At 52.1% G+C, this 25,920-nt stretch overlaps 9 protein-coding genes across 9 annotated transcripts; 4 read left to right on the plus strand and 5 right to left on the minus strand.

The window, feature by feature from the left end:
- Window positions 1-1,703: 1,703 nt before the first annotated feature.
- AYO21_07910 (hypothetical protein) lies at window positions 1,704-6,692 on the minus strand (the record flags this gene model as incomplete). The annotated part of the gene is made up of 1 exon (XM_022657862.1): window positions 1,704-6,692. The coding sequence occupies one exon, from the start codon at window positions 6,690-6,692 to the stop codon at window positions 1,704-1,706; it is 4,989 nt and encodes a 1,662-aa protein (XP_022509756.1).
- A 1,310-nt stretch (window positions 6,693-8,002) lies between these two features.
- Window positions 8,003-8,716, minus strand: AYO21_07911 (hypothetical protein; the record flags this gene model as incomplete). The annotated part of the gene is made up of 1 exon (XM_022657863.1): window positions 8,003-8,716. The coding sequence occupies one exon, from the start codon at window positions 8,714-8,716 to the stop codon at window positions 8,003-8,005; it is 714 nt and encodes a 237-aa protein (XP_022509757.1).
- A 405-nt stretch (window positions 8,717-9,121) lies between these two features.
- AYO21_07912 (hypothetical protein) lies at window positions 9,122-10,719 on the plus strand (the record flags this gene model as incomplete). The annotated part of the gene is made up of 2 exons (XM_022657864.1): window positions 9,122-9,415; window positions 9,475-10,719. 2 exons carry the CDS (start codon window positions 9,122-9,124, stop codon window positions 10,717-10,719), a joined length of 1,539 nt encoding a protein of 512 aa, XP_022509758.1.
- Window positions 10,720-11,353: 634 nt separating this feature from the next.
- On the minus strand, window positions 11,354-13,895 carry AYO21_07913 (hypothetical protein; the record flags this gene model as incomplete). Its single annotated transcript, XM_022657865.1, has 2 exons — window positions 11,354-13,568; window positions 13,621-13,895. The coding sequence occupies 2 exons, from the start codon at window positions 13,893-13,895 to the stop codon at window positions 11,354-11,356; spliced, it is 2,490 nt and encodes an 829-aa protein (XP_022509759.1).
- Window positions 13,896-14,697: 802 nt separating this feature from the next.
- AYO21_07914 (arsenical-resistance protein) lies at window positions 14,698-15,959 on the plus strand (the record flags this gene model as incomplete). Its single annotated transcript, XM_022657866.1, has 2 exons — window positions 14,698-14,971; window positions 15,172-15,959. 2 exons carry the CDS (start codon window positions 14,698-14,700, stop codon window positions 15,957-15,959), a joined length of 1,062 nt encoding a protein of 353 aa, XP_022509760.1.
- A 40-nt stretch (window positions 15,960-15,999) lies between these two features.
- Window positions 16,000-16,884, minus strand: AYO21_07915 (hypothetical protein; the record flags this gene model as incomplete). Its single annotated transcript, XM_022657867.1, has 1 exon — window positions 16,000-16,884. The coding sequence occupies one exon, from the start codon at window positions 16,882-16,884 to the stop codon at window positions 16,000-16,002; it is 885 nt and encodes a 294-aa protein (XP_022509761.1).
- Window positions 16,885-19,807: 2,923 nt separating this feature from the next.
- On the minus strand, window positions 19,808-21,606 carry AYO21_07916 (hypothetical protein; the record flags this gene model as incomplete). Its single annotated transcript, XM_022657868.1, has 4 exons — window positions 19,808-20,329; window positions 20,442-20,759; window positions 20,824-21,294; window positions 21,493-21,606. 4 exons carry the CDS (start codon window positions 21,604-21,606, stop codon window positions 19,808-19,810), a joined length of 1,425 nt encoding a protein of 474 aa, XP_022509762.1.
- A 515-nt stretch (window positions 21,607-22,121) lies between these two features.
- On the plus strand, window positions 22,122-23,315 carry AYO21_07917 (hypothetical protein; the record flags this gene model as incomplete). Its single annotated transcript, XM_022657869.1, has 1 exon — window positions 22,122-23,315. The coding sequence occupies one exon, from the start codon at window positions 22,122-22,124 to the stop codon at window positions 23,313-23,315; it is 1,194 nt and encodes a 397-aa protein (XP_022509763.1).
- Window positions 23,316-23,867: 552 nt separating this feature from the next.
- Window positions 23,868-25,098, plus strand: AYO21_07918 (hypothetical protein; the record flags this gene model as incomplete). The annotated part of the gene is made up of 2 exons (XM_022657870.1): window positions 23,868-24,049; window positions 24,108-25,098. 2 exons carry the CDS (start codon window positions 23,868-23,870, stop codon window positions 25,096-25,098), a joined length of 1,173 nt encoding a protein of 390 aa, XP_022509764.1.
- Window positions 25,099-25,920: the final 822 nt, after the last annotated feature.

The raw sequence follows: 25,920 nt of genomic DNA on the forward strand, positions 1-25,920 counted from the left end.
TTCTGATATACTTGCTTTAGTGTCTACTCTTTATCTGTTGTGTTTTTCTTGTTCTGACTGTGAATCACCATGATAAGTGTCATATGATTTGGGTAGTCTAGTGTGTTAGCATCTGCAGCAAGCTAGAAGAGTACAGACCCATCCGACACCCAGCGCGTGTTGTATAAAATATGAGAAAGAGACAGGAAGAGAGATGGAAAGAAACGCAGAGTCAGAAACAGAGAGAGAGAGAGAGAGAGAGAGAGAGAGAGAGAGAGAGAGGTGTGAGACTCACTATTCCCCCACCCCTTCGGATCAAAGTCCTGAACGAGGCGATAATTCCTGGCGTGGAACTCGCCGTTGTCAAACGTGTCAAACTTTTTCGGAAACAAGTGACTGCCGGCCCTGACGCCGCCCTCGGCCAGGATCTTGGACTTGAGAAGTTCTTCAAAGTCGGTCTCGTACAGCGCGAGGCAGTTGCGTGAGGGCCTCTTCTCGGGCGGCGGCGCGCTGGCGTAGTCGAATGTCTCGCGGTAAAAGGCCGCGCGGGTGGCAAGGCCGCTGTTGACGAAGTCGGGGAGCTGTGGGAGTTGGATGGTCAGTAATGCTTTTCTATGGTATTGCATTGAGGAGGGTCATGAATTATTCGATTCTGGAGATGTGATAAAGTTGTGTTATGAATGTGTCACGTCCAAGGATATATATGCCTTAGGTACTCAGGTACTCAAGACATAGATAGAGAGGTATATGGGTGGGTAGGTAGCACATACATGTTCAGTGGTATAAAACTTCTCCCACGTCGCCGCGTCAGTGCCGGACTCGGGTAACGGCCGAGACTCGATGAAGGATAGATACGGCGAAGGCATGTCGACCTGTCTGTCTGTCTGTCTGTCTGGCCTTTCGAGGACGTTGGGTTGGGCTGCCTACTTGCTTGGAAAGGGGGATACTTCGGTTACTGGTACTCTATACCTAGCTAGTCACTCAGTCTGGGCCACAAATATATCTTACAATTGCCCATATTGTCGGCCCCTTATTATTTTATACTCTAATACTCTAATATATTCGCACACCGAGACGAGACAATAGACTTCACAATCTGCACCCATGGTCTCGATAGTGTTGCTCCGCCGGATGTTCTGTCTTCGCCGAGACCCTCGGGCTGGTGGCTGTGGTGGACGTCGTAGCCTCGGGCTGGTGGTGTGTGCATTGACTGATCCTGCTCGCATGCGTTGGGTGTGCGTGGTGTTGGGCATTCATTACATAAATACCTATTACCGGGGAGATATCATAGAAAACACTCTCCCCCATTCCTCCTAGATACGCAGGTGTACACGAAATGATATGTCACATGTATTCGGCTGAAAGACTGGGGCCATATAGGTTCGAATAGATGGATTTCTCGCAATTTGATTCGCTAGGCTGGCGGTCCCCATCACATACTTCAAGCCAAGCTAACAGTAGAGGAGCATCTCCCCCCTATTGCCGGTAGATGTATCCTGTATCGTGATAACGTGGCCAAAACCGATTAATATTGTTCCAACACAGTGAGTGGTGAGTGGCTTGTTTGCGGGCTCGTAGCAATAACAACATGCAGCCAAGTCAATTCTGGTACATACCACATGCTCATCCACGCTAAGGACACAGCCTCGTCTTCGAAATCTCGCTCCCCAATGACAACAAATCCAAGAGAATCATGACATCTCACCAAATAAGAAATCTTCCGGTCAGCGATCCGATTTCAACCGCCTCAGACTCGGAGATGGGATGTCTTTGTCAAAGTCGCACGTGGTACCAGGCTTCCACACAAACGGCTCCTCCTTCAAGTCAAGGCCCAAGTTGACCTTGACTTTGCCCGGGTCTCGGATCCCGATGATCGGATAGATCTGACCACGGACGTTCTGGAAGCCGGCCTTCATCAACCTTGTTCCGTTCAGGGTCCAAAAGACGGTGCGCTTCTTCACGTCGATCCCACACCCGACCGTGTCGCCGTACCCGTACTGTCTCGCCAAACCCAGGTCCTTGATTTTAGGAGGGTCCGCGACACACCAGATCTTGCCGTCGTCGCTGTGGTAACCCCAGCTCGAGGTGCCCGGTTTCGACCACCCCGGGAACCACTGCTTGGTGGATCCGATGGGCTTTTGAGTGATTCCAATCACAAACATTGGCGTGTCGACCTTGACCTCGCGATCGGCAATCGTCATTTCAAAGTAATACCGCTCCGCCGAGGCCGGGATGGGGTGGTCGGTGACGAATGACTGGTCGGTCGTGTAGCATAAGGGTTCGGTCGCCGCCATCTCGCCGCCTCGCTGAAGCAGCTCAATCTCCAAGCCAGAAGGAGAGCCGACGAGCACAGCTGAGAAAGACCCTACGAACTTGGAAGGCCGACTAGCCGTCGCCAGCTTCGAGTTCTTGATCACTTCGACGACGTCCGGTCGGTCGTATTGCTCGGCAAGTTGGACAACGTTCCAGCCATGTTCGTCCGTGGCATACGGATTGGCGCCGCATTCCAACAGCTTGGCCACCACCTTGGGTGAATCGTTGATCGCCATCGTGTGAAGCAACTCAATCTCCGCAATGGCCGCCTGCTGGTCGTGGTCGATCAACGCAGATATCGTTTTCTCTCGGTCCTCAGTCGGTTTCGTCCAGATTCTTGCATAACACAGCTGTAGAGGTGTCTTACCCTGCAAGTCCTTACACTGACTATCGGCCCCACGGTTCAGCAGAGTCATTGTCGCTTCAGGGCGCGCCCTGAGCGCCGCATAGTGCAGAGCCGACCAGCCCTTCTTGGAGACGGTGGTGAGAGCGGCCTGCGCGTCGACGTGATCAAGGATAAAGTCAATCACGTCCGAAATTCCTCGAGAGGCGGCTCTCATGATGGGCGTCTTCCCAAAAGTGTTCTGCCAATTGAGGTGCTCGACTTCTCCTTTGTCCACCATGGCTCTTCCCAGGATAAGAGACGACTCGGCGTCGCCGTATCGGCAAGCCATTCCGAAGGGGGTGGCTCCGAGGGAGTTCCGTTTGAGTGGATCGGCTCCTTGATCTAGAAGCACCTTGACCACCTCAGTTTTGCCCATCATTGCCGCAGCAAAGAGTGCCGTTTGTTCATAGTCGTTCACATCCTCAATGTCGGCCCCGTGTTCGAGCAGCAATCTGACCGCCTCAGCATGTCCTGCTTCGGCGGCTTCTCTCAGAGGCCTTACTGAGGCCTCATCCTCGGCGTCGACTTCGGCCCCTTGCTCAATGAAATATTTCATCGCGTCAACGTGACAGTTGTACCGACGGGCGAGGAGATGCATGACGGTCTCGCCCCTGCCATTACGGAGGTGAATATCCGCCCCGGCCTGGACCAGGGCCACACCGATATCCATGCCAGCGTCTCCAAGAGCGAAGAAGTGTAGGCCATTGTTTCCAGTCTCGTCCGGTGTATTGATATCGGCGTTGTGTGCGAGGAACATCTTGACCTGCGCCAAGGTCACCGTGTCCGACAAGAGAAGAAAATGAAACGCGGTTCCGAGGTCCTCTTCCCCCCAATGGTTGTTTGTGTTCGGATCTGCGCCCGCCTCCAGCATGGCCAGGTAAAAAGAATCCACATTCTTCAGCATTAACATCTGATAAAAGACTGCAAAGCACAGCACACCCATCCCCTCGGGCACCCTTAGGTTGACAAATTCCGAGGCATTAGGCCGGGCCAAGAGTATATGTGCAAGGCTGGTCAGGCCACAGCACGCAGCTAGCACTATAGGATGTAGCTCTCTGGCGTCGGTGTACATTTCGATGGTGTCAACTGGTAGACCCGCCGCGGCCAATGTTCGGACCCAACCTCTCCACGCCTCAGACTCGTGGTCCAGGAACCTTTCGAGGAGCTCGCGTAGCTTGGACCAGGCTTCGCCAGACCTTTCTGTGGCGGGATAGATTTCTTCCAGCTGCGTCAAATGCCACCTCAATCTCGAGATTTCGTACCGAGGGTGACAGCTCTCTTGATCTGACTGCAGATCCCAGAGTCGAGCTTGGTCCTGGTCCGTCAAATCCACGTTCTCATCGGAGTCTGCCACAGACTGGGTATCTGTTGCTTCAAGGGCTGCACCAGATTTGTCGTTGTTTTGTGGCCCCTCGCCGTCCAGCGGGGCGTCGTCTTCATGTGTTTGGTCTGAACCACCGTTTGGCACTGCAGACTTGGAATCCAGGTCATCGGACACACCATTACTTGACGGCTCCCTAGGGGCGTTTGTCCCTTCTTTAGTTGCGTCCTCACCGCTGGGCTCGGGTATTTGCTGTACGCCATCGAGGATATCTGTTTGATCAACAAGGCCTTGATCCTGCGCCACAATACCGTTGCTCTGGATATCCTTTTCCTGAGCGTCTGTTTGTGCCAGCTCTCCTGATGCCGCCTCTCCTGGTGCTTCGGCGTTTTCGATTTTGACACTAGCCACATCTTCACCTTCCTCTGTGTCTTGCTCAGTCTTCTTGTCATTCGGTTCCTCTTGTGGTTTGACATAGTACTTGCGCTGAAACGACGGAGATAGCAGGTGCTGAAGGATCGTGGTGATGATTTGCATGTGACCTTCTCTTTCCACAACGACAAACTTTTTGCTGTGTTTCAATTCTCTCTGGCATCGAGCGCACTCACATTCAGGCTCACCCGATGATTGTACAGCCCCATTGATAACGCTGTCTGGCTGCAGGAAGAAGTCGCGCACAGTGTTGTGGACGAGGCTCACGGTGTGGTCGGGATTGACCCGGAGAAATCCACTTCCAGCTTGTCTGATCTGGTCCTCGTAAAGTTCTATGTTCACATTCTCCTGGTCATCGTCATTCTCCGACGTCGGTTCCCCGTCCATAAAACTACCCTTGTACCCATCGATGAGCTCTTGGACACTCAGTTCCTCTCCAGCGAGGATAGTCCAGGTGAGGCAGTGAGTGAGCAGATCGTAGTATGCAGGGTTAGTCTGGTTGAGGCGCTGAGCATAAATATTTTCAACCCCCGAAGGTAGCGATGCTAGATGGGCTGACAAGGGTCTTCGCCATGGACGACGCATGAAATCCATGGCCAGCTCGACGTAACGGAAGTAACATCCTGCTTTCTGCGTGATTTCTCGACAAGCCTCTTCACGTTCTACAGGCGTGAACCCTGGCAGGTTTGCCATCTCAGCTTGAACAAATTCGGCGATATCTTTTGAGTTGTTCTCTTCGACATTTATTCTTGGATAATTTTCCAGGGCGGCAGCAATATCAGGTTCATCTCTGCTGCTGCAGTAGACGTTGATCTTCAGGCCCCGCGTGCTGGCTAGTTTCTTGATCGTTTGGATGAATTCTTGCGTCTCTCTATCGGCACACTCGTCCAAGGCATCTATCATGAGGTAGATTCGCTTGTTGATGATCTTAGCAAGAGCGGTGTAGGTCTGTTCAAATCCAGCTGGCCCATCTCCCGCTTTCTTGCTTGCCGTTTTGCTGGTACTCTTCTTTGAGTGCTCGATATAATCCGACATGATCTTGTTGCACTTGTCCAAGACGTCCAACGATTGAGCTGCGTCTTGGTAGAGCTGCGCAAGAAGATGGCGCTCGATCTGATCAGCCTGCATCGTGGCTTGAGAGCCTTTAGATATGAAAAAGAAGTGAACGAGGGAGTCGTGCAGGTGGGCCTTGTTCTTCAGCTCTTGGATGACCATGGACATGAGAAAGGACTTTCCAGATCCACCGGTACCGACCAGCCAAGTAACGTTCCCACCTTCGGCATTGATAAAGTCTTGAAATTTGGTGTTTTCTAAGATCCAGCCACAGGTTCCTGGCTTGCGAGCAGCGAGTTTCGAATCCAGCACTTGCTGATTGTCGTCGAGAGAGAGTAGTTCCTTTTTTTGCCTCTCCCAGTTTTCGTGCGTGATCTCCGCCGCAGTCATACGTTGATCTCGTCTGTGAAGTTCGTCCCTCTTGATCCATTCTTCCATCAACTGGTTCTGTTTGGCGGCTTCCTCTTGCAATGCTTGTAGCATTTCCATTTGATCCGACAGGCCCTTCATCATCGTCGTGTCATTGGCAAGCCCTTTCCTTTGGTAGTACTGCGAGACTTGCTGGTTGGCCTGGGAGGCAAATTTGTTCATCTGCACTTCGTTGTCTTGAATGGCCTTTATCTTTGGCTGGAATTTCCCCTGAGCACTACGGAACAAGCCTTTGATGACACGAATGCCGGCATTGGATCGAGCATATTTCCACATCTGATACGAGAACTCGATGATGTTCACGTAGGTGTCCTTGATGTAGCCCAGAACCTTCTCATGAAGCTCGGTAAATTCTGGAGGGTGGTCCTGGCTCGCATACAAGCGGCCATACACCCTGCACGAGATGAGTATTCCCAAGATATCTGCGCATGCCCCAGAGAAGAGACTGAAGGTGGCGAAATCATCCTGTACGGAATGGAGGCAGAGTCTGATGCCAGTCCAGGCAAGACCGATACTTTCAGGAGCCGACTTGATAGCCAGATCTCCCACTTTCATAAACTGGTCGACCTTGTCAAGGATGGCACCGAGCTTGCCATTGTATTCGGAATTGGCTTCTTTCTGTGCCTGTACGACCGAAGCCCGCGCAGATTCTGGCGTCGTATAGTCTTTGAGGAAGGGCTGGTAGTTGATGGGCTCATGATTGCCGGAAAATACTGCTCGGGCCGCACTCCATGCCTCTTTTTCAAAGGTTTCATCCTTCGTTTTGTCGTAAAGGCTCATTTTGAATGAATGATCTGCCCGGAGGCCTGTAGCTATTTGCTCAGCCTGATGGACGTGGGACAACACATAGCAAGCATTGATTAATTTGAGAACCTTGCCACTCGGTATTAGGCTGTCTCAATAACAAGACTGCCGTGTCACTACGCCGAGTTTAGGACAATCCATGAACAAAACATCATGGAGTATATATCCGGCCGACATCGAAACAAGGCGAACCACGACAGATAGAAGGACACTTGGGGGGTCTTTCAATCTCGCTCATGACACGTTCGGCTGAGATATGGAGCAGCTGAGCACGACCCAAGTTTCCTAAGAGCCGCCATGCTGCCCAAGATGCTCTCGCTCCCTGCAGAGCAGTCGTCACACCAGTGACAGGCTCGCCGTTAGCTTCAAGCCAGCCCACCCAGGAAAGGTCTCGTGGGGGCGGCAACCGTTCAGTTTTGGTAAGTGTTCGCTTGTGTGGCTCGTGTCTACCCTAGACATGGAAACTGTTGGTTCATCTGCACGCCAAGGGCTGTTTGGCTGGCCTAAAGGCCTGGTGGTGATTTGTACGAGGTGCTCGATAGTCTGTGACCATTGGAACAGCTACCATGGCTGGCCAAGTCTGAAACTTGCATTCGTTACGTGTTTCTGAGCCTCAAGGCAATCAGAGGTCGCCTCGCTTGACATACATAAGTCCAGTCTCCTTTGTGCTGGTAAAAAGGAGTTGGGATAGCCGCTGCCGGTCTCGTGCCGAATTTGCTTGGTCAACTCTTGTGTGCAAGTAGCCTTCGATCCTCTGGGCTAGTTCTGGACATGTAACCAAAGTCGGCAGGAAGAGGCGAGAGATACTCGGTAGACACATGGATCCTGGACAGGGTGAACCTCCTGATCAACAAGTGGTATAGGGCCCGCAGCGGAACTTGCCGGCTGAGTTTTAAGGCAAGCGACCAGGGTTGGCATGAAACAGCAAGCGGACAAGGCGCAAGAAATCTATTTAAGATATTAGTGATCCAATCTGCCAATCTATGGTCAGTACAATACGAGTGTTCGGCGCCCCGTACTGCTCTGTAACGGCTCTACTGCGTTCTCCAAGGACAGAAATGACCCAAATCTACCTCTATCTTTTAACCATAAATCATCATATACGTGCTTTGATCATCGTCGATCCAATACATCAGTGTATACCACACAGAAGCGCCGTCGCTGTACACAGGAACCTCCGTCGTCCAGTTCGCCGAACAGAACGGCCACCTGAAGAATTACCCCCAATCTAGAGGCCAGTGTGAGATGTGCAGAATTCAAATCCTTCAATCCGTAAATCTGGACAGTCAGCCCTCCAACTCAGCAACCTGCTCCCCGTTTCTCAAGTCAGTCGGTGTGATTCCTCTTCTTCTCCTCCATTCCCAGACTCCTCGATCCACCTCTTCTCTGTTGACTCCATCTGGAACAAGATAAAATGTAACTCCCAATTCTGTTTCCACGTTACGGTTCCTACCTTCGTCATCGAAGAAGAGCATTTCGTCGAATGGCACAGTTCCAACACCAGACGATGGTGGTGACTTTGTAAGTTGTGTCTGAAGACGGCGGAAATGCGTTGTTTTGGAACCCGGGTATATTTGTGGATGGGAGAACAACTCGATTGCTCTTAACGGCTTGGTATCTGGTTTCTCTGTAGACTCACCCTGCGTTGAAGCAGGAATATGGAGGCCTTTCAACATGTCCCTTGCCAGGTCTGGTGCATGGGTTCTACTCGCCAAGCTCATGACGATGCCTTTCTCCCGTGCGGCGGCCAGTATTTGAGGTACCTCGGAGTAGAATCCAAACGATTCTCCAAAGCGATCAAGCATGCGGGTGTTCAATTGCCCTGGGACTGAGGTCTGTGGTTTAACAGGAGCGGAGACATGCGTGTCCACCCAAAAGGGCCACAGCGTGTAGTCTAGGTCGAAAACTATTATCGTTGGGAGTGGAAGTGAGTCGGTGAACGTCGAGGGGATGGGGGAAGACGTCGACGGAGGGCGCTTGGAGGAGCGCGTTTTCGGCATTTCGACCAATGGTATGGGTGAAGAGGAGAAGAGGAGAAGATCGTGGGGGAGAGAATAACAAGAAGCCCCAAAAAGGATGATAAGTAGACTGTACAGCGTTGGAGGAAGGGAAGGCTAGTTGCGAGGGTAGACAAGTCAATGACACTTCTTGTTCTAGTTGGCATACTTTTGTGGCAACGCAGTTACATTGAGAAAGGCGACAAGGCTGAGGGGCAGCCTGACGCGGCCGGTTCAATTTCGGTAAAAAGCTTTATCGATAACAACTCCGTCATCTGCTCCGAGAGATCCATTCATGGTGCCGTGCTCAAAACCTTTGACTTGTGACTCCATACCCCCTCTCTTCTTTTGAAGAGCTTTCTGCAGTTGAAGTAGGGGGGTGATGGCGAGTTCCTTGTTACACTGGCCATGCTGACCAATCAATGCTTGCGTCTTCCATTCCGTGCAAGATTTGCTTCTTGTCGAAGCTACCGCAGCTCAATCGCATTTTCTATTCGGAGACCTTTCAGCAGTGATGTACCTGCAGAACGCGATGGCAATGGACCAGCTCCTACCGTGGCCATCATTGGCTCCGGACCCGCAGGCTTCTACACTGCTCAAAAACTGTTGAGGGACATTCGGGGGACGAGGATAGACATGTATGAACAACTGCCAGTACCATTTGGGCTCGTCAGGTTCGGAGTCGCTCCAGATCATCCAGAGGTAAAGGTGATACTTTCCCCTTCCCACCCTACGCAACGGCATACCTAACCTCCTTGCAGAATGTCCAAGACACCTTCGAAGCCATCGCCGCGTCACCTGATTTCACATTCATTGGAAACATCAATCTGGGCCACGATCTTCCCCTCCCACTTCTCGCCAGACACTACGATGCCATAGTTTTCGCATATGGGGCGTCAAAAGACCGGAAAATAGGCTTAGAGGGAGAAGACAAGCCTCACATCTATTCCGCCCGCGCTTTTGTGGGCTGGTACAATGGTCTTCCCGAGTACCGACATCTGGACCCTGACTTGACAGCCGGGGACACCGCGGTGGTTGTTGGGCAGGGAAATGTGGCATTGGACGTGGCCAGAACACTTTTGAGCAGAATCGACGCTCTGAGAAAGACTGATATTACAGAATACGCAATAAACGCCCTTTCTGCAAGCAAAATCAAGCATGTCCATGTCGTGGGCAGGAGAGGGCCCATGCAAGCAGCGTTCACGATCAAGGAAGTGAGGGAGCTTTTGCACCTCGACGACGTCAATTTCCGTCCTATACCAGATCATCTATTCCCGCCAGACCTGTCAAAGTTGCCTCGCCCGAAGCGACGACTCATGGAACTTCTGAAAAAGGGGAGCCCTTTGAAGGAAGACGCCACAAAATCATGGTCTCTGGATTTTTTGCTCGCACCCAAGTCGCTAGAATGGTCCCAGTCAGACCCAGAAATCCTGCAAGGAGTGGTGTTCTCAAAAACAGAACTCGAAAATCCAGCAGATCCAGAATCCAAAGTCAGCACCACGGATGACACACAGCTGGTACCCACATCGACGCTGTTCCGATCGATAGGCTACAAGGCCGAAGCTATCCCTGGGATGGCAGACCTGGGTGTCGACTTCGACGAGAGAAAAGGAACCATTCGGCATGACGGGCTGGGACGAGTCGTGCCACTGGAGAAAGCCGAGACTTCAGGACACGATGTCAGCATCTACTGCTCAGGCTGGGTGAAACGCGGCCCCACCGGCGTGATCGCCAGCACCATGACCGATGCGTTTCAAACCGCCGAAGCAATCGTAGAGGACTGGAAGAAAAAGGTTCAAGGATCGACGACGGCACCGACTGAGAGACGAGATGGTTGGCAGGGCGTCCAGGCCGATGCCGTCTCGTCCAGCTTCCCACTCAGACCAATCCACTGGGGCAACTGGCAGAACATAGACCAGGTGGAGAAGAAGATTGGGAAGCAAAAGGGCAAGCCGAGGGAGAAATTTGGGAGTGTCGAAGAGATGTTGGAGGTGAGCGGCGGATGAGTGATCCAGCGGTCGACCGATCTATCAACCACGAGACGTCGACTGGATGTATTGCTCCAACGCCTTTCCTCTCTCTCTCTCTCTTTCTCTCTCTCGTCCCCTCTCTGTGTATATAAATATTGCGCTCATCTCTCCTCACTCTCCTCCAACATCGCTTCGCTACAAGAGAAAGAGACAGAGAAACCCGCGAGACGATCTGCTTAGATACCTGGCCTGCATCACTCGCTACTTTAGATCTTCGGGTATTGATCTACAGGTAGACGTCAAGTCTAAAAGTCTAGATGCATACCCGATACCAAGTACACATATATCTATATACCTACCTACCTGCTACCCATAATTCTCCCTTTACAGAGCGTATATGGTGCCTGCCGCGTGTCGTCCTTTTTCAGACCATTTTCCGAAGGGAGGGCTCAAGACTCCTCAAATAAAGACTCATACAGGCAGACGAGATCCTCGGGACGAAGAGAGAGAGAAAAAAGGCTCACTTGGCTACATCTCAGCTCAAGAATTCAATCGCAATGCTTGTTGCTTGTTGTGTGATATATAAAGACTGATGCCTATAAAGGAGCCAGGGGTTTAACCGCCGCTCAACTTCTGTCGGTTTCCGCAGCTGCTAACGCTACTCCCTGATTCACAGCTCGAGCGAGTGCCATCCAGCCTCTGCTCTCTCCGCATCCAATATGCCTTGCACGTCCATCTCTTTCGTCACGTCGTCATTCAGGTAGCTCAGGCCATCCATAGCCTTGCCTTTACAGGCTTGGCCCAACGTCAAAAATGCAAAATGTCCTCCGACCACGGGCCGTGCAAAAAAGTTCGGTCCGGGAAACCCTCCTTCCCCTTCCGTCATGTGTAGATCGGTAAAAGGGCGATCAGTCACAGTCTCATTCACCCACTTGGCGACAGATTGTAAGATGTTGGCTCGGACTTTCGGCGCGGCGACGGCCATTGCAAAGAATTCCCAATCCGTCTTGGTGTACAGGTGTCGCGAGTCCAGAGGCAATCCATATTTCTGCCGGACGGCATAGTACCAATCGCTTTGCATCTGGTATATGTGTTTCGGCACGAATCCGTCTTTGTCCCCGGGAATGGAACCCTTGAGTGGTTTCTGATACTCGTAACGTCCAGCAATCGAGGTCTTTGTCGATGAGTTGTCTGAGCTCAAGTGGAAGCATAGCAAACTATCCGCGTACAGATTGTACGTGGTGGTCCAAGAACCATACCAATTGTAGGCGACCTTGGCATGTGTTTTGTCACGAGAAATACCATACTCCTCCCACTTTTCGATATACACTTTGGAGATGTTGTTGAATACCTTGGCGTCCTCGTGGTTTTCTGTGAGTTCTGCAAGCCCAGCCATGGCTTTGATGCCAATAATGCCTTTGAGAGCCAGGTTTGTCTGCAGAGCAAGCCAGCCAGCAAAGTCGTCCGTGGAGAGCTGGTTATGAGGTAGCAGAGAGAACTCGACCAAGTAGCTTGTCCACTGCTTCCATAACCGATAGCTCCTGTGGACCCACTTCTGGGCTCTCTTCAGGCTTGCAGGCTGCCCAACCCAAGCATCATCAATGTAGAGGATGCCGTCTTCCTTGCCAACTGAGAGAGGAGCAAGGCTGTCCGACGAGGGCATTGGCGTGGGGACACCACCCATCGCCTGCCATGTGGACGACGCAGACCAGCCCGCATCATTCTTCAAGGCATTGGCCAATGCCAGTCCCATGATGAGGATGTTTCCACACTCCTCTACGGGCATATACTCATCTTGTCCCAATGGATGGCCGGTGGCATTTGGAAAGTGGAAACCCAGATCATGCATCGCGTATTTGTTTGGATACTGCCCGCTCAGCATGTGCTCGATGAGCGGTTCCAGTAGATATCCAAGCCATCGTGCGTTCGTATACAGAAAGAACGGAAATGCGGGGAATATAACGTCAATAGTCTGGAAATTCCCGTTTGATGAAATTTCCTTTAGAAACAAAATCGGATCGTCTGGTGTGCCCGAAAAGCTCGTTGCTCCCAGGACTTGACGAGCGGAGAGAGCAACGATGTCGACGTAGTCCTCCGCACCAGATTGGTAGGCGTCGACAGCCAACTGCGCCGAATAGTTGGCCGCCAACCGGCTAGCGTGATGGAAATCGAGGTAGTGGAAGGTAAGCACTTCCTGGACAGTCGGGAAATATGACTCCCACAAAGGTCGCATGTAGGTGAGCCCCCGCGCAGCAGCAAACTGGACGACCGGATCCTGAATGTGAGCAATCGTAAACGTGATGCTCTGATCTGTAGTTCGCGTGCTGTTCAGTTCAAAAGACTTTGAAAATGCAAAGACAGGCTCCTCGTCCATGATTGAACGGAAGTCGTGGTCGATCTTGTCTTTTAAAGTCCCATGCCTGGCAAACTCCTGTCTCAACCGAGCCGACACACCGGCCTCGTGTCGCACGTCCGAGGGAGCCGAGAAGTAGAGGGTACCCCATTCAGCACGATCTTGAAATTCTGTAAAAAGTTGTTGCACAGCTCTCTGAACCTTCCAGGTCTTGAAACCTTTCGAGATACCCTCCAACGCTGTATGGTCAAGACCCCAAACGATCTTGCTTCCCCTGTCACCGCTGACCCATTGACCATTGACGTCAATGTAGATATCTACAGGCACATTGCCCGAGACGTACACGGTGACGTAACTCGCCGGGATAGACTGTCTGACAGTCGAGGTGGGAGTTATAGGAGACAAAAAGGAGATGGTGATGTCAATGTTGCTGGACCCGGAGTAGAGTGAGGGCAACGGAAGAGAGTAGGACAGATTCGTAGTGGAAGCATCGTAGACCGCTCCACGGTAGATAGGTGTCGATACAGTATAACTGCCGAAGAGGTCAATTCGGTGCTTCACAAGCAAAGGGTTTCAATATTTACTTGTCACCCTCCTTTCGGAGCGAGTCCTGGGGTCTTCCCAGCAAAGGGTATGCGGTCCTCTCCCCGGGAACACTGGCAAGGATGGAGAAGCCGATCTCTTGACCTGTCCAAAACATTGGCCATTTTTCCCACGGTACGTCTCGTGCATTATTTAGCCAGGTGCTGAGATAGGGGTTTCGCACGATCAGAGGGAGAACGGGAGGCGTGAGGCGTGAGCATTCGACCTGGATGGCGAGGGCGGCGGCCACGGCCGCCAATGCGGAAACCAGCCGCATGACGGAGGAAGCAGGACAGGAGCAAATCAAAAGGACCTGAGTTAGGAGCTCAATCTAAGGACAAAAGACATGAGAGTGCAAGAAGAAGCACACAAACACTCGCAAAGACACGAGAAGAGAGAAAATCCGGGGAATCGAGTAATGTGGAAGAAGGAGAAGCTGCGCTGGTCAGCCGATCAATTGCGTTGGAGCCCGCAATATGCGACACCAACCACCAGCTTTGCTTCTCCAATCACGCAATGACGGCACGATGGGGGATGACGGTCAGCATTGGATGCTTGATGCGCTTGTGACCTCTCCTCGGTACAGCCATTGCTTCGCCGCTGACGTCCCCTCCATCTCGCACTATGCCTGTTCCTGGCCCCTCCGAATCTTCTCCCCTCGCCTGTCAAGTCGCAGACATACGGGAAACTCGCCCAGAAAATGAGGACATTAGTGGCGATCTACAAGGTACCTGCTAGCAGCGCCGTCCGAATAGTGTGGATATGGTCGATTCGCCAATAGCAACCTCGATCCTTCGCTCGAAAGATTGCCAAAAGCATGAATTGGGGAAAGACTCGGAAGCAAGAATGGGATGCCACAGTTTGTCACGGCCTCGCGCCCATTGGCTGAAAACCTTGAAAAATAAAAAATACTAGATATGCGTCGTCTGGGATTGCGCCTCCACAGAGTCGGTGTCGATGGGCTATCTATAAATCTGCGTACTCATATCTGTTATGACCGCCAAATTTCCTGCTTCCCAGCGTCTTCGTTTTACTTGCAACTAGCTGTGGAATTGAGCGATATTGCATTCCATCCGACAATGGACTTTCAGAACAAGGAGGCTGTACTGGCTCCAGAAGTGTCTGCAGAAGTGTCACCGTCCATTGCACCTCAAGATCTTGAGCAACAACCCGACAACGAACCACGGCTGAGTATTCACACCTCAGCCTTCAGAAGTCTCGGCATTCTCGACCAGTTCCTCGCTCTATGGATCTTTCTGGCGATGCTCACGGGTATCTTGCTGGGCAATTTTGTCCCCAGCACTGGTCCTACCCTACAGAAAGGCGAATTCGTAGGCGTCTCAATTCCTATAGGTACGTCGAGGGAGACAGTTGATGAGCAACGGTAGTCTAACTTTGAATTGAGCTATCGGATTGCTGGTTATGATGTATCCCATTTTGTGCAAGGTCAGATTTGAAACGCTGCATCACTCCTTTCGCGAAAAGACCCTGTGGGTGCAGATCCTTTTCAGCATCTTCGTCAACTGGATCATTGCACCTCTCTTGATGGCAAGTTTCGCAGCATTCTGTAGTGCCGCCAGATACTGACGGGATCCAGCTGGGTCTGGCCTGGGCTTTTCTGCCCGACGAGCCTGGTCTCCGCGATGGGCTCATTCTGGTCGGGATTGCCAGATGCATCGCCATGGTTTTGATTTGGACTGGGTTGGCTGGCGGCGACAATGAGTATTGTGCTATCCTGGTCGCTATCAACTCTCTCCTACAGATGGTCCTCTTCGCCCCTCTGGCGCTTCTCTTCATCAACGTTATCAGTCAATCTTCCGAAGGCGTCAACGTTGACTATGCGCCAGTCGCGAAGAGTGTCGGTGTCTTCCTCGGAATACCTCTCGCCGCTGCCATCGTCACCCGGTTTAGCCTTCGAAACCTGGTTGGCCAAGACTGGTACGAAAAACGATTCCTGAAGTGGATTGGACCTCTGTCATTGATCGGCCTCCTTTTCACGATCATTGTGCTTTTCGGGTCTCAAGGCCGCCGCGTGGTTCATCAGATTGTGTCCGTCGTGAGGGTTGCCGCTCCTCTCATCGTGTATTTTGCAGTCATATTCCTCTCCACGCTGGTGATCACCAGGAGGCTCAATTTCGGGTACAGACTGGCCTGCACCCAGAGCTTTACAGCGGCGAGCAACAACTTCGAACTGGCGATTGCTGTAGCCATTGCCACATACGGCGTCAACAGTGATCAAGCGCTTGCGGCGACTGTAGGTCCCCTTATCGAGGTGCCAGTTCTTCTCGGGCTTGTTTATGCAGTCAAGTGGTTCGGCAAGCGCAAAAATTGGACGGCATAGACGATTGACGCAGACCACCAAGAGAACGATAACAACTGACTTAGTCATGTTTCGGCCTAGTATCCAGCTCTTGCAAAATTTGAAGCACAGCCTGGGTGTTAACCAGACAGCCCGCGTCCGGGAATTTGGGAAGGCCGATATCCGTGGTAAGCCGCGTGTTGATTTCTTCCATTTCTGTGGGCGTGGGGTCATACTGCTCAATCATTCCTTTGGCAATCAGACATTGCATGGTGTTTGTATTTTCTGGGGGAGTTGATCCGTTTGGCGGAACTGCGAAACCATCACCACGAAAAGCCTCGGGAGAGAAGGGAGGGTTATTCAGGCCGTCGGAGCGGAACATCCATTCGTACGGACTGGCTTGGGGAGCTATTGAGGCGATCTCAGGTTGATTCGTCGTTTGGACATGGGAAGCTGCCGCAAAGGGCGGGCACTGCTGTGCCTCGTAGTCCTGTAGAGGATCTGGGGCTGAGGCTGGCGTTGGGGTACAAAACGATGCTGATGAAGGGAACATGGGGCAAGATGATTCTGAATCTGACTCTCTGCTAGTTATGCTCTCCGCAACATGCACCTCGGCAGCTTGCAGTGTGTCTGGTTGGTGATATCTAGGTTTGAGTTGGCGATACGCCAGCGCCGGCGCATTGCCGGGTAGTGATTGCATTTCATGGCGGCCGAAAGTCTCAACGATGTCTGGACTGATACCAACATAATGCAATAGATCTCGCAAACGGGCATTTTCGACTTGCAGGTAAGCAAAGGCTTCGCGCTGCAAGTCAGCGGCGCGACAAGACACCTGGCATTCCTTCAATCGTCTTTCCAGGCCGATTATATACTCCTGGCGTCGAGCGCGGCTGCGTCGTTGGTTGTCGCGGATTCTTTCCTGCTTAGATCTCTTACCCCCAGGCGCTGTGCTGGCTTCGGACGCCATACCCAGCAAGCATCAACACTCGGCGATTCGAGAAGTGGTATTTGGCCAAAATGCATTAGATACGCATCATCAAAGGTAAATGCTCCTTTTCGGACGGACAGAAGCTGGCTCTGGGCGGGCGAACTGCAGCACACCACCAGCGCTAGTAAAGTGATGAGTAAAATGAAAATCACGATTGGCCGAATCACCCTGGCGCTATGCTGGGGTGGCTTCGAAGGGGGACGCGTCAGGGCCCGAAGCCGGTTATTGAGGGGCCTCTCTCAGCTGAACAAGAGATGAATGTGATGGTAGAGACAGACAGACCGGGGTCCTCTTCGTATCTGGAATCGTTTGGCGGGCGGGAGTGGCAACACGAGAATCGCGACAGAGTGAAGGTCAACCAGATGGTGAGGAGCGTTCTGGACAAGGGGATCTCCAGCAATATATACACATATGGATAGCATATGTCAGTCGCTATTCATGAATCCGAAAAGAAGGGCCATGTACCCCAGCTCCGCCGCGGGAATGCGATCTCTCGCCCCAAATCCTCGTGAATAGGATACGGGTCTGGGTAGATCAACCAGGTGACATAATTTTGGAAATGGAACAGGCCTGGTACTGGAACAATTGAGTTCATCGAGGGCGGATCGCCTTGCAGAAATGGCGCGAAGAGAACAAGAGATGGATCCTCCACAGCATGGCGATCCTGGGGATAGAGACTGCGCTTGTCAGCGGGTTTTTGTGGAGAGAGGGACAATTTATCAGGTTGTCCACTCCGCTTGCGAAGGAGGAGGTGGTAGTGGTAGCAGTGATGGTGTTGATGGAGGGTGGCAGCAGAAGGGGGGAAAAGTCTTAAGTCAATGTCCCACAGATGCGCAGGCAGCTGAAACTCTCAAACTGCGCCACCACCACCATGGATGGCATTTTCTCACACTTCTCCGTCTCTCGACCCTCGATTCGCGAATTCTCGGTTTATTCCTTCTGTGAGATCCTGCGTCCTGCTCCGGCTGCGCTACCGTTACCCCTCCTCGTCCAGTGAGATCGACGAACCGCCCTGTGGATCCAAACCCAAAATCTGCTCTGTTTTGCCGCCTCCTCTCACCTCAGCCCATATGCCTGTATATCTAAGGTTTCGGATAGTGACAATTTGTCAAACCAGGAAGAAGCCATGCCGACTCCGCGCAGAAAGGGCGCTCTTGTTTGTCTCCATCAAGGATGTGACTATCTCCAAAGGGAAATACACATGGAAAGAGTTGGCATTGTGGCGGGCTTGTGGCAATGCTCTTCTGGCTCCTCCTGCTGACGCAAGTGTCTACCACGGACCTCTCCTTGACTTTGTGTGGCTGTCAAACCACGAGCAGAGAATCCCTAACGCCGTTGGACAACACCATGACCATTGTTCGCCAGACTGAGATCAGGGTAACGAATAACCCCAAGTCCTAAACATTGGTCTATGGCTACGTCTATCCTCGCCCTACACTTTCGGTGCTGCCGGAGTCAAAATCAATCGGACGATCCAGCGATCTACATGGTTTCCACAGCCGCCTCCTGAGCTTGAAGAAACGTCGCAGCTTGCATGACGAACGTTTTGTGACACCGTGCGTGTATCTCGCCCAATCGTTGCATGTTTGGTGGCGCCTTGTCCTCAACCACCGAAATTCTGCGATGCTGAGTACATGGACCACAACCCCCACTGCGGTTGCCACTCGGAATCCAAACCCTTGGATCCTTAGAGGTAGGTATTCTTCTCAATTCTCAACCAGTCGCGATGAAAACCAGGTTCGTGGCGCGCTTGGTCAGTTTCCAACTGTTTGGTTAACTGATCCACCAGAACCACGGACACAGCACTCAGCTATATCTGGGCTGAAATTCTAAGTGGGATGTATATTTCAGCGTGGCCAGCCCCTTGCGAAATGAACCTGAACTGCTGCTCCAATGGTGCGAGTGATCTGCGGTGTTGGGCAAACGCCAGAGGAAAATAATTCCGACAATATACCAGCATCCCTGGCTTTGCGGAATGATGGCTCAACGCCCGAGCATACATGTGATAGTTGATCCCAAGGTGAAAAACATGGATCGGCCAGGCCGAAAGTTCTCTAGGGGTGCTGCCATGTTCGTTCACTAGAGAATTTTGTGACCTGTGGACTGTTAAGATCGCCTTCACAGTCTTGATCTTCAAGCTTCAAGTGGTGGACCAGAGAATTCACGAGCCACAACTGCTCCATGTGCTCCCCTGGCAAATTTGGAATCGGACGCTGGAGAAACTCGTGATGGGAAGGTAAGCGTGTCCTAAGTTCTACGTTAATAGGCAGATGTGGAAGCAGTCGTTCTAGACCCAGAAATCCTCCGGTATGGCGCGGAGTTGGTCATCGGTCTATGTTGATCAACCAGTCTCTTTTCGAGCGCCGTTCAGAAAGGCGCATGTGAACCCCGGCGTCCTGAGCTTGATGAGTTGGGTTCCTTCAGACTGAATTGAACATGCATGTGGTCTCTTGAGGCTCAGGAAATTCGAAGGGTGCACATGGTACAAGCTTGCCGAGGATCACCTGGATCGATATAGGTCTCGATATGCTTGAGTCACTGGAAGAAGAATAAGGAGGAGAAGCATACTCGGTAGCGAAGGGGGGCTTGGAAAAGGAAGCCCCTGAGGAACGGGTAAAGACGTTTACAGGTAGACACAGGTAGAAAGGCAAGTCGGACACTCATTTTCCTTGACACAATCTACTCAGTCAATTACACAACCAACAATCACAAGCACCAGAAGGAAAAAGAAGGCAACCAGCCAGTGATTTAGTGAGTCAGCCAGTTCCATAGTTCCAGCCACGCCCAAAAGTGGCCTCTCTTCTCTCTCTCCTACATGGATACACAAGCTGACTATGCGTCCACACGACCAATCCCCTCCTTCTTCCCCCTCTCTTTTCTTTTAAGGTCTGTCACACTCCCTCTACAACTTCGACGCTCCTCCACTGACCCGTCTCAGAGCCAATGGGTCCTTGGCCTCTAGGCCATATTGGCGGAGCAACTCCCTAGTCTTCTCCTTCTGGGCGGCGATGCGCTTCAACAGAGCGGGGCCGCGCTTGTTCTCATTGCGGCCCAGCTGCAGCATGTGCACCTCATCGGGGCCATCGACGATCCTCATGGTCCGGCCGCTCGACCACATGGCTGCCAGGGGCGTGTCCTGGGACACACCGGCGCCGCCGTAGGCCTGGATGGCGCGGTCGAGGACGTCGAGCAGCATGTTGGGCACCTGCACCTTGACCTCGGCAATCTCCTTGAGCGCGTCCTTTGCGTTGGACTGGTCGATCTTGATGGCGGCGTTGAGCACGGCGAGACGGGCAGAGTCGATCTCGATGCGGGACTTGGCCACGCGCTCCAGCATGATGCCATGCTCGGCCAGGAGTTTGCCGAAGGGCTTCTTGGCCGGGTCATTCATGCGGGCGAGGAAGTATTCCAGCGCTCGTTCAGCCTACAAGGGTAAAACCAATTTTGATTAGAAATTATCTCATCAAACAAACATCCTCCCAAGGATTTACTTGGGAGGTGGGAAAGAGGAAGAAGAGCAGGGGGTCTAAACTCACAGCACCAACTGATCTCATGGCGTGGTGGATTCTGCCGGGGCCGAGACGGCCTTGGACGACCTCGAAGCCTCGTCCCTCACCCAAGATCATGTTGCTCTTGTGCACGCGCACGTTGTTGAAGGTGATGTGGCCGTGGCCGTGGGGGGCGTCGTCAAAACCAATGACGGACAACATTCGCTCAATGGTGATGCCGGGGGTGTCAGCGGGGACGAGAATAACCGACTGTTGCTTATAAGGGCTCGGCTCGTTGGGATTGGATTTGCCCATGACGATGTAGATCTTGCACCGGCGATCGCCCGCACCGCTGGACCACCATTTCTGTTTATCGTCAGCGTCAGATATGGGCATGAAGAAGATGACGAGAATGCGGGAGAGAACAAACCTGGCCGTTAAGCACGTAGTAGTCGCCATCTCTCTTCATGTCCAGTTCGATGTTGGTCGCGTCACTGCTGGCCACTTGGGGCTCCGTCATCAAGAACGCCGACCGAATCTCGCCATTGAGCAGAGGCCCAAGCCACTGCTTCTTCTGCTCCTCGGTTCCGTACTTGGCGAAGACTTCCATGTTGCCCGTGTCGGGGGCGGCACAGTTGGTGGCTTCGCTGGCGACGGAAGACTTGCCCAAGTACTCGGCCATCAAGCCATACTCGAGGTTGGAGAAGCCGGCACCTTCCTTGAAATGGTTCTTGGGCAGGAACATGTTCCACAGACCCAGCTTGCGGGCTTTGACTTTCAGGTCTTCAATGACCTGGGGGTGGGCGTCGAAGCGGGAGACAATGTCGCCACCATTTTGGTTGATTTGCTGGGCAAAGACCGCATCGGCGGGGATGCATTCTTCTTCGACAAATCTCTCGACCTAGATAGGGGAACCGGCGTTAATCAGTATTGACACTCAACTTTTCTTTGGTGTTTTTGGCTCCCAAGTAGTTCCGTGGAAGTTGCTGTGTTGCTTCCGGACTAACCCCGGCGGTACTTGGGATGGACCACTGAGCGGTAACAGGACAAATGTAAAGAGCGCTTTGCAGTGACACTCATACATGTAGTTATTACTCACCAGATCCAATGTCTTCTTCGCTCGTTCGCTCACGAAAGGTCTGGCAATAACTGGGATTCTTTCCGAGGCAGGAATATGGCCACCGGCACTATTGATGAGGTATGGAACCGACATTCTGGAGAAATTTCGGGACAGAGAAGAAGCTGGGGATGGGGATGAGGAGGGTCAGAGGGTTCCTCGATCGAAGCAGCGAAAAGAGGAATTAAATGAATCTGAACGACGATGGGATTGATGGGATTGGGATTGGGATTTAGTGATCAACAAACAAATAATGGGATAATGGACAAAAGTGTAGCTGGTCTTAGGGTCTTTGATGGACGGGAATCCCTCGCCTAATCCGAGAACCGAGGCAGTGGAAACCAAATTCGGAAAAGCAACAAAAGCACTTGAGACTGCAAAGCAACGAGTAGTATTATTCCGACTAATACCTGTAAATCCCTGGGTTAACTTGGTCCTTGTTACTTTGCCCCCGGGGGACCCATCAGGCCACACACTTACACTCATCCACTCAACCACCACCCACACGACACGGGTCCCGCGGGGCATTCGAAAGATGATGGAGTCAAAGTGTCTGGACTCTGGCCAATTCCATCTCGGCTGATTCCCGTATCAAAAGCTTCGTCTCTATCATGGCTTTACCCAGCCTGAGAGCAGCAACATGCCACATCTCACCCCACATTCTCTCTGCTGCTCGCACAACTCAGAAGACCATTCAATGCATTAACATAGCTGCCAGACAATCCGCAAATCTTGTCGTCTTTCCCGAAGCATCAATCCCTGCGTTTCCACTATGGTCATCACTCCTCCCGCCGACGCACACTCATCATTTCTTCCGACGGATGGTGCAGGAGTCGGTCTATGTTGACGGCGAAGAGATCTCTGCCGTCCGTCAAGCAGCCCATGACAATCATGTAGTGATCAGTCTGGGAGTATCTGAGAAGGTACGGTACAGCGCGGGCACTCTTTTCAACACCAATATCATCATTGGCGAGGATGGCGAGATTCTGGTGCACCATCGCAAATTGATGCCTACATTCTTTGAGAAGTTGACCTGGGCTCCTGGCGATGGCTATGGTTTACGCGTGGCACAGACCCGGTACGGCAAGATTGGAGCCCTGATCTGTGGTGAGAACACCAACCCACTGGCCAGATATACCCTCATGGCACAGGGAGAGCAAATTCACATTTCCACCTGGCCTGCCATCTGGCCTACCCGAGTGATGGTCGAGAACACCGGCAATCAAGGCAATCCTGTAAGCACAACGGGTCGCAATTATGACAACATTGCGGCAAATCACACACGAGCAGCCGCTCACTGCTTTGAGGCCAAATGCTTCGGGATCATGAGTGCAGGCTATCTTGATGATGCTGCCATGGCTGACATTGCCTCGATGACAGAGGCACCAGAGGATATGCACAGGAAGCTAGCAAGCTATCCACAAGGAGCAAGTCAATTCCTGGATCCGACAGGCAAGGTTGTCCAGGGAGGTTTCGCCATGGAGCTCACCCAGGACCAACGCCTAGATGCCCAAAACATGATCACGAACAGGGAAGCAATTCTATTTGCGGATCTCGACCTGAATGAATGTATAGAAGGCAAGCAGTACCATGATGTGGTTGGCGGATATCAGAGATTTGACGTTTTCTCGTTGCAAGTAAATCGTCAGCGTCATGAGCCTGTACAATTCCATGGCGGGAACGAGAATGGATCGAGCCTGAGGAGCAGCAGCCTTGGGAACGATGAGCAGAAAAGTTCCGGCGGGAAAAGGAAGGGAAGGGTCGGAGTGAGATTATTGAACAAAGATCCGGTGGAAGCGGGATGAATGGTGACTGGCCGAAGGTTTACGAGTAGTTACCGGTAAAAGGGGCTCATCCTAAATAGATATAACCTCGGGAGTTTGTGACAGTAAGTTACAAGGACAGATCCCAACTTCCACCTTCCTTCTTGTAGACGAACCGAGACTGCTAAAGGTTACAGCCTCGCTATGTATACTCGGTACGAGGTAAGTACTCCTGATACTGCAGAGACATGATATCCTCTGTCCAACTTCGAGGTCAATCACATGTTTGCGTCTTGACAAAATGACACAGAAATCAGTCATTTGAATCTTGCCACGTGACTACACTGCATATCTTGGCGTCGCGGATGCCGAGTTTATCCGTTGCCGATCAAAATTTCCATTTACCTTTTCGGCAATCGAATGATTGACACTGGAAATTCAAGCAGGGTCGTTGTCGCCTTGCATTGTACAACCAGCAATACCGTTCTTTTCCCTCTTTGACTGTATAGTTCTGCTTCTCTCTAGCCTTTTCTCCGCCACTCGTGCAGGCTTCGTTTTCTCCATCTCCTTCTAAGCTAACCCCGCAAACCGTTCATGACCTTTCCTGCGGCGACTCCCCAACCTTTCCAGGGTACCAGCACAAGAGGAGAAGGTCCTCTGATCCTAGAGTCGAAGGAGACCGGACAAGTTGTACCCGGGGGACAGAATGACCAGGCGACTGCGGTGACCAAGGACGGGCCCAAGGCGAAACCATGGGCCCATTTCGTCGCGGGAGGGTAGGCGCCCAAAACTAGACTCCGTTCTATGACTGTGTACAAACTCATGATGTTTTAGTATCGGCGGCATGGCCGCGGCCACCCTCACCTCTCCTCTTGACGTCTTGAAGACCCGATTACAGTCCGATTTCTACCAAGCGCAACTCAGAACCCTACACGCTCAACATCCTTTGCCACATAAACTCACCTTCACCTCCGTCCCCAGAGCAGCATTCTTCCACATCGCCGAGACTGTCCAGATATTGCGATCGATATACCAACATGAGGGGTTTCGGGCGCTATTTCGAGGTCTAGGCGCAAATCTGATCGGCGTTGTGCCCGCCAGGAGTATCAATTTCTACGTTTACGGGAATGGCAAGAGAATCCTAAACAATTACCTCAATCCCGAAGGGCGAGAGAATGTCTGGACCGTCCACCTTCTTGCGGCAGCCACGGCGGGAATTGCAACCGGAACCGCCACAAACCCTATCTGGGTGGTCAAGACACGACTGCAACTCGACAAAAACACTGCGAGTCATGATCCTCTCAAGGGACGACAGTATAAGAACAGCTGGGACTGTATCAAGCAAACTGTCCGGCACGAGGGTATCCGAGGCCTGTATCGTGGCCTATCGGCCTCGTACTTGGGAGTTACCGAGTCAACCCTTCAATGGGTATTGTACGAGCGGATGAAGCTGTCTCTGGCCAGGAGGGAAGCGAAGCGCCTGTCACACCCTGGGTATCAGCGAACAATGCTCGATGACGCGGAGGAGTTTGGAGGGAAGTTTTGCGCCGCGGCTGGTGCGAAGCTCTTTGCGGCAGTCATTACCTATCCGCATGAAGTTGTCAGAACGAGGTTACGGCAAGCACCAACCATCACAACGGAGACAGGCAAAGTCACGATCAAATATACCGGCCTGATACAGTGCTTCCGCCTCGTGGCCAAAGAAGAAGGGCTGGCTGGTTTGTATGGAGGCATGACGCCGCATTTGCTTCGAGCTGTCCCTGCCGCCGCCGTTATGATGTCGACCTACGAGATTTTCCTACGGCTCTTTGGGACCACTTCATGACCCCTGCGCCGCTGCTAGTCCTGGAGAAACAAGGACAACTTGGTCACCACGTCTTCAGCGTGCCTGTACAATTTGTATCGGTCCTACAGGTCGGGCGTTTCGTTTTTGCCATTGCATGGAAACAAGGCGTTTCTGGACGTAACCCCGCTTTGGTCCGACATGGAGCAGTAGCCACTACGAATTATCGGCAGAGGCGCCTGCATCGGGAGGCCAAGAGGGTTTTAATGGAGAGGCGGATAACTGTCCTGGCTGACAAAAGAAAGATACCCACCTCCAAGCTTTGTATAATACCAACATGTGTTTGTGTGTATGTAAGAGAGAGACACAGAGAGGAGAGGCATCTTCTCTCGTTCCAATAAAAGTTTCATTGTAATGTTTGTATTGAGCTGCACTGAGGCATAGCTGATCTTGTTTCAGTTCGTTCTTCTTTTTCCGTGTCCTGTGCCTTTGAAGATGCCGAGTAGTGTGCCTCGCCAGCGTCACCACGTTTACTGGTGTCTTTTGACAAAGGCGAGGGAGGAATGGTGGGTAGCCCGGTCTATTGACCATGAATGACCGCGCCGACGGTCTCTACCCTGCCCTCCCTTTGAACCGATAGCCCTAGGGAGATTACAGAAGATGGCACTCCTCGTGATCATCGGTCCAGAAGAGGGTGCTTCCTCCCATCCAGACAATTCAGCGCAGACATTCCACTGCTCCGAAATTGAGACCCATCCAAGACGGTCAGTATCTCTTGGTTGATCCTTGACTCTGCACCCTGGTCGACAAACATCTCACTCGTTGAAAGGGCGGTAGGCAGAGCAATAGTTGTATCCAGCCAAT

Source organism: Fonsecaea monophora (genome assembly GCF_001642475.1).
Source record: "Fonsecaea monophora strain CBS 269.37 chromosome Unknown Scaff65, whole genome shotgun sequence".
Classification (NCBI taxonomy): domain Eukaryota; kingdom Fungi; phylum Ascomycota; class Eurotiomycetes; order Chaetothyriales; family Herpotrichiellaceae; genus Fonsecaea; species Fonsecaea monophora.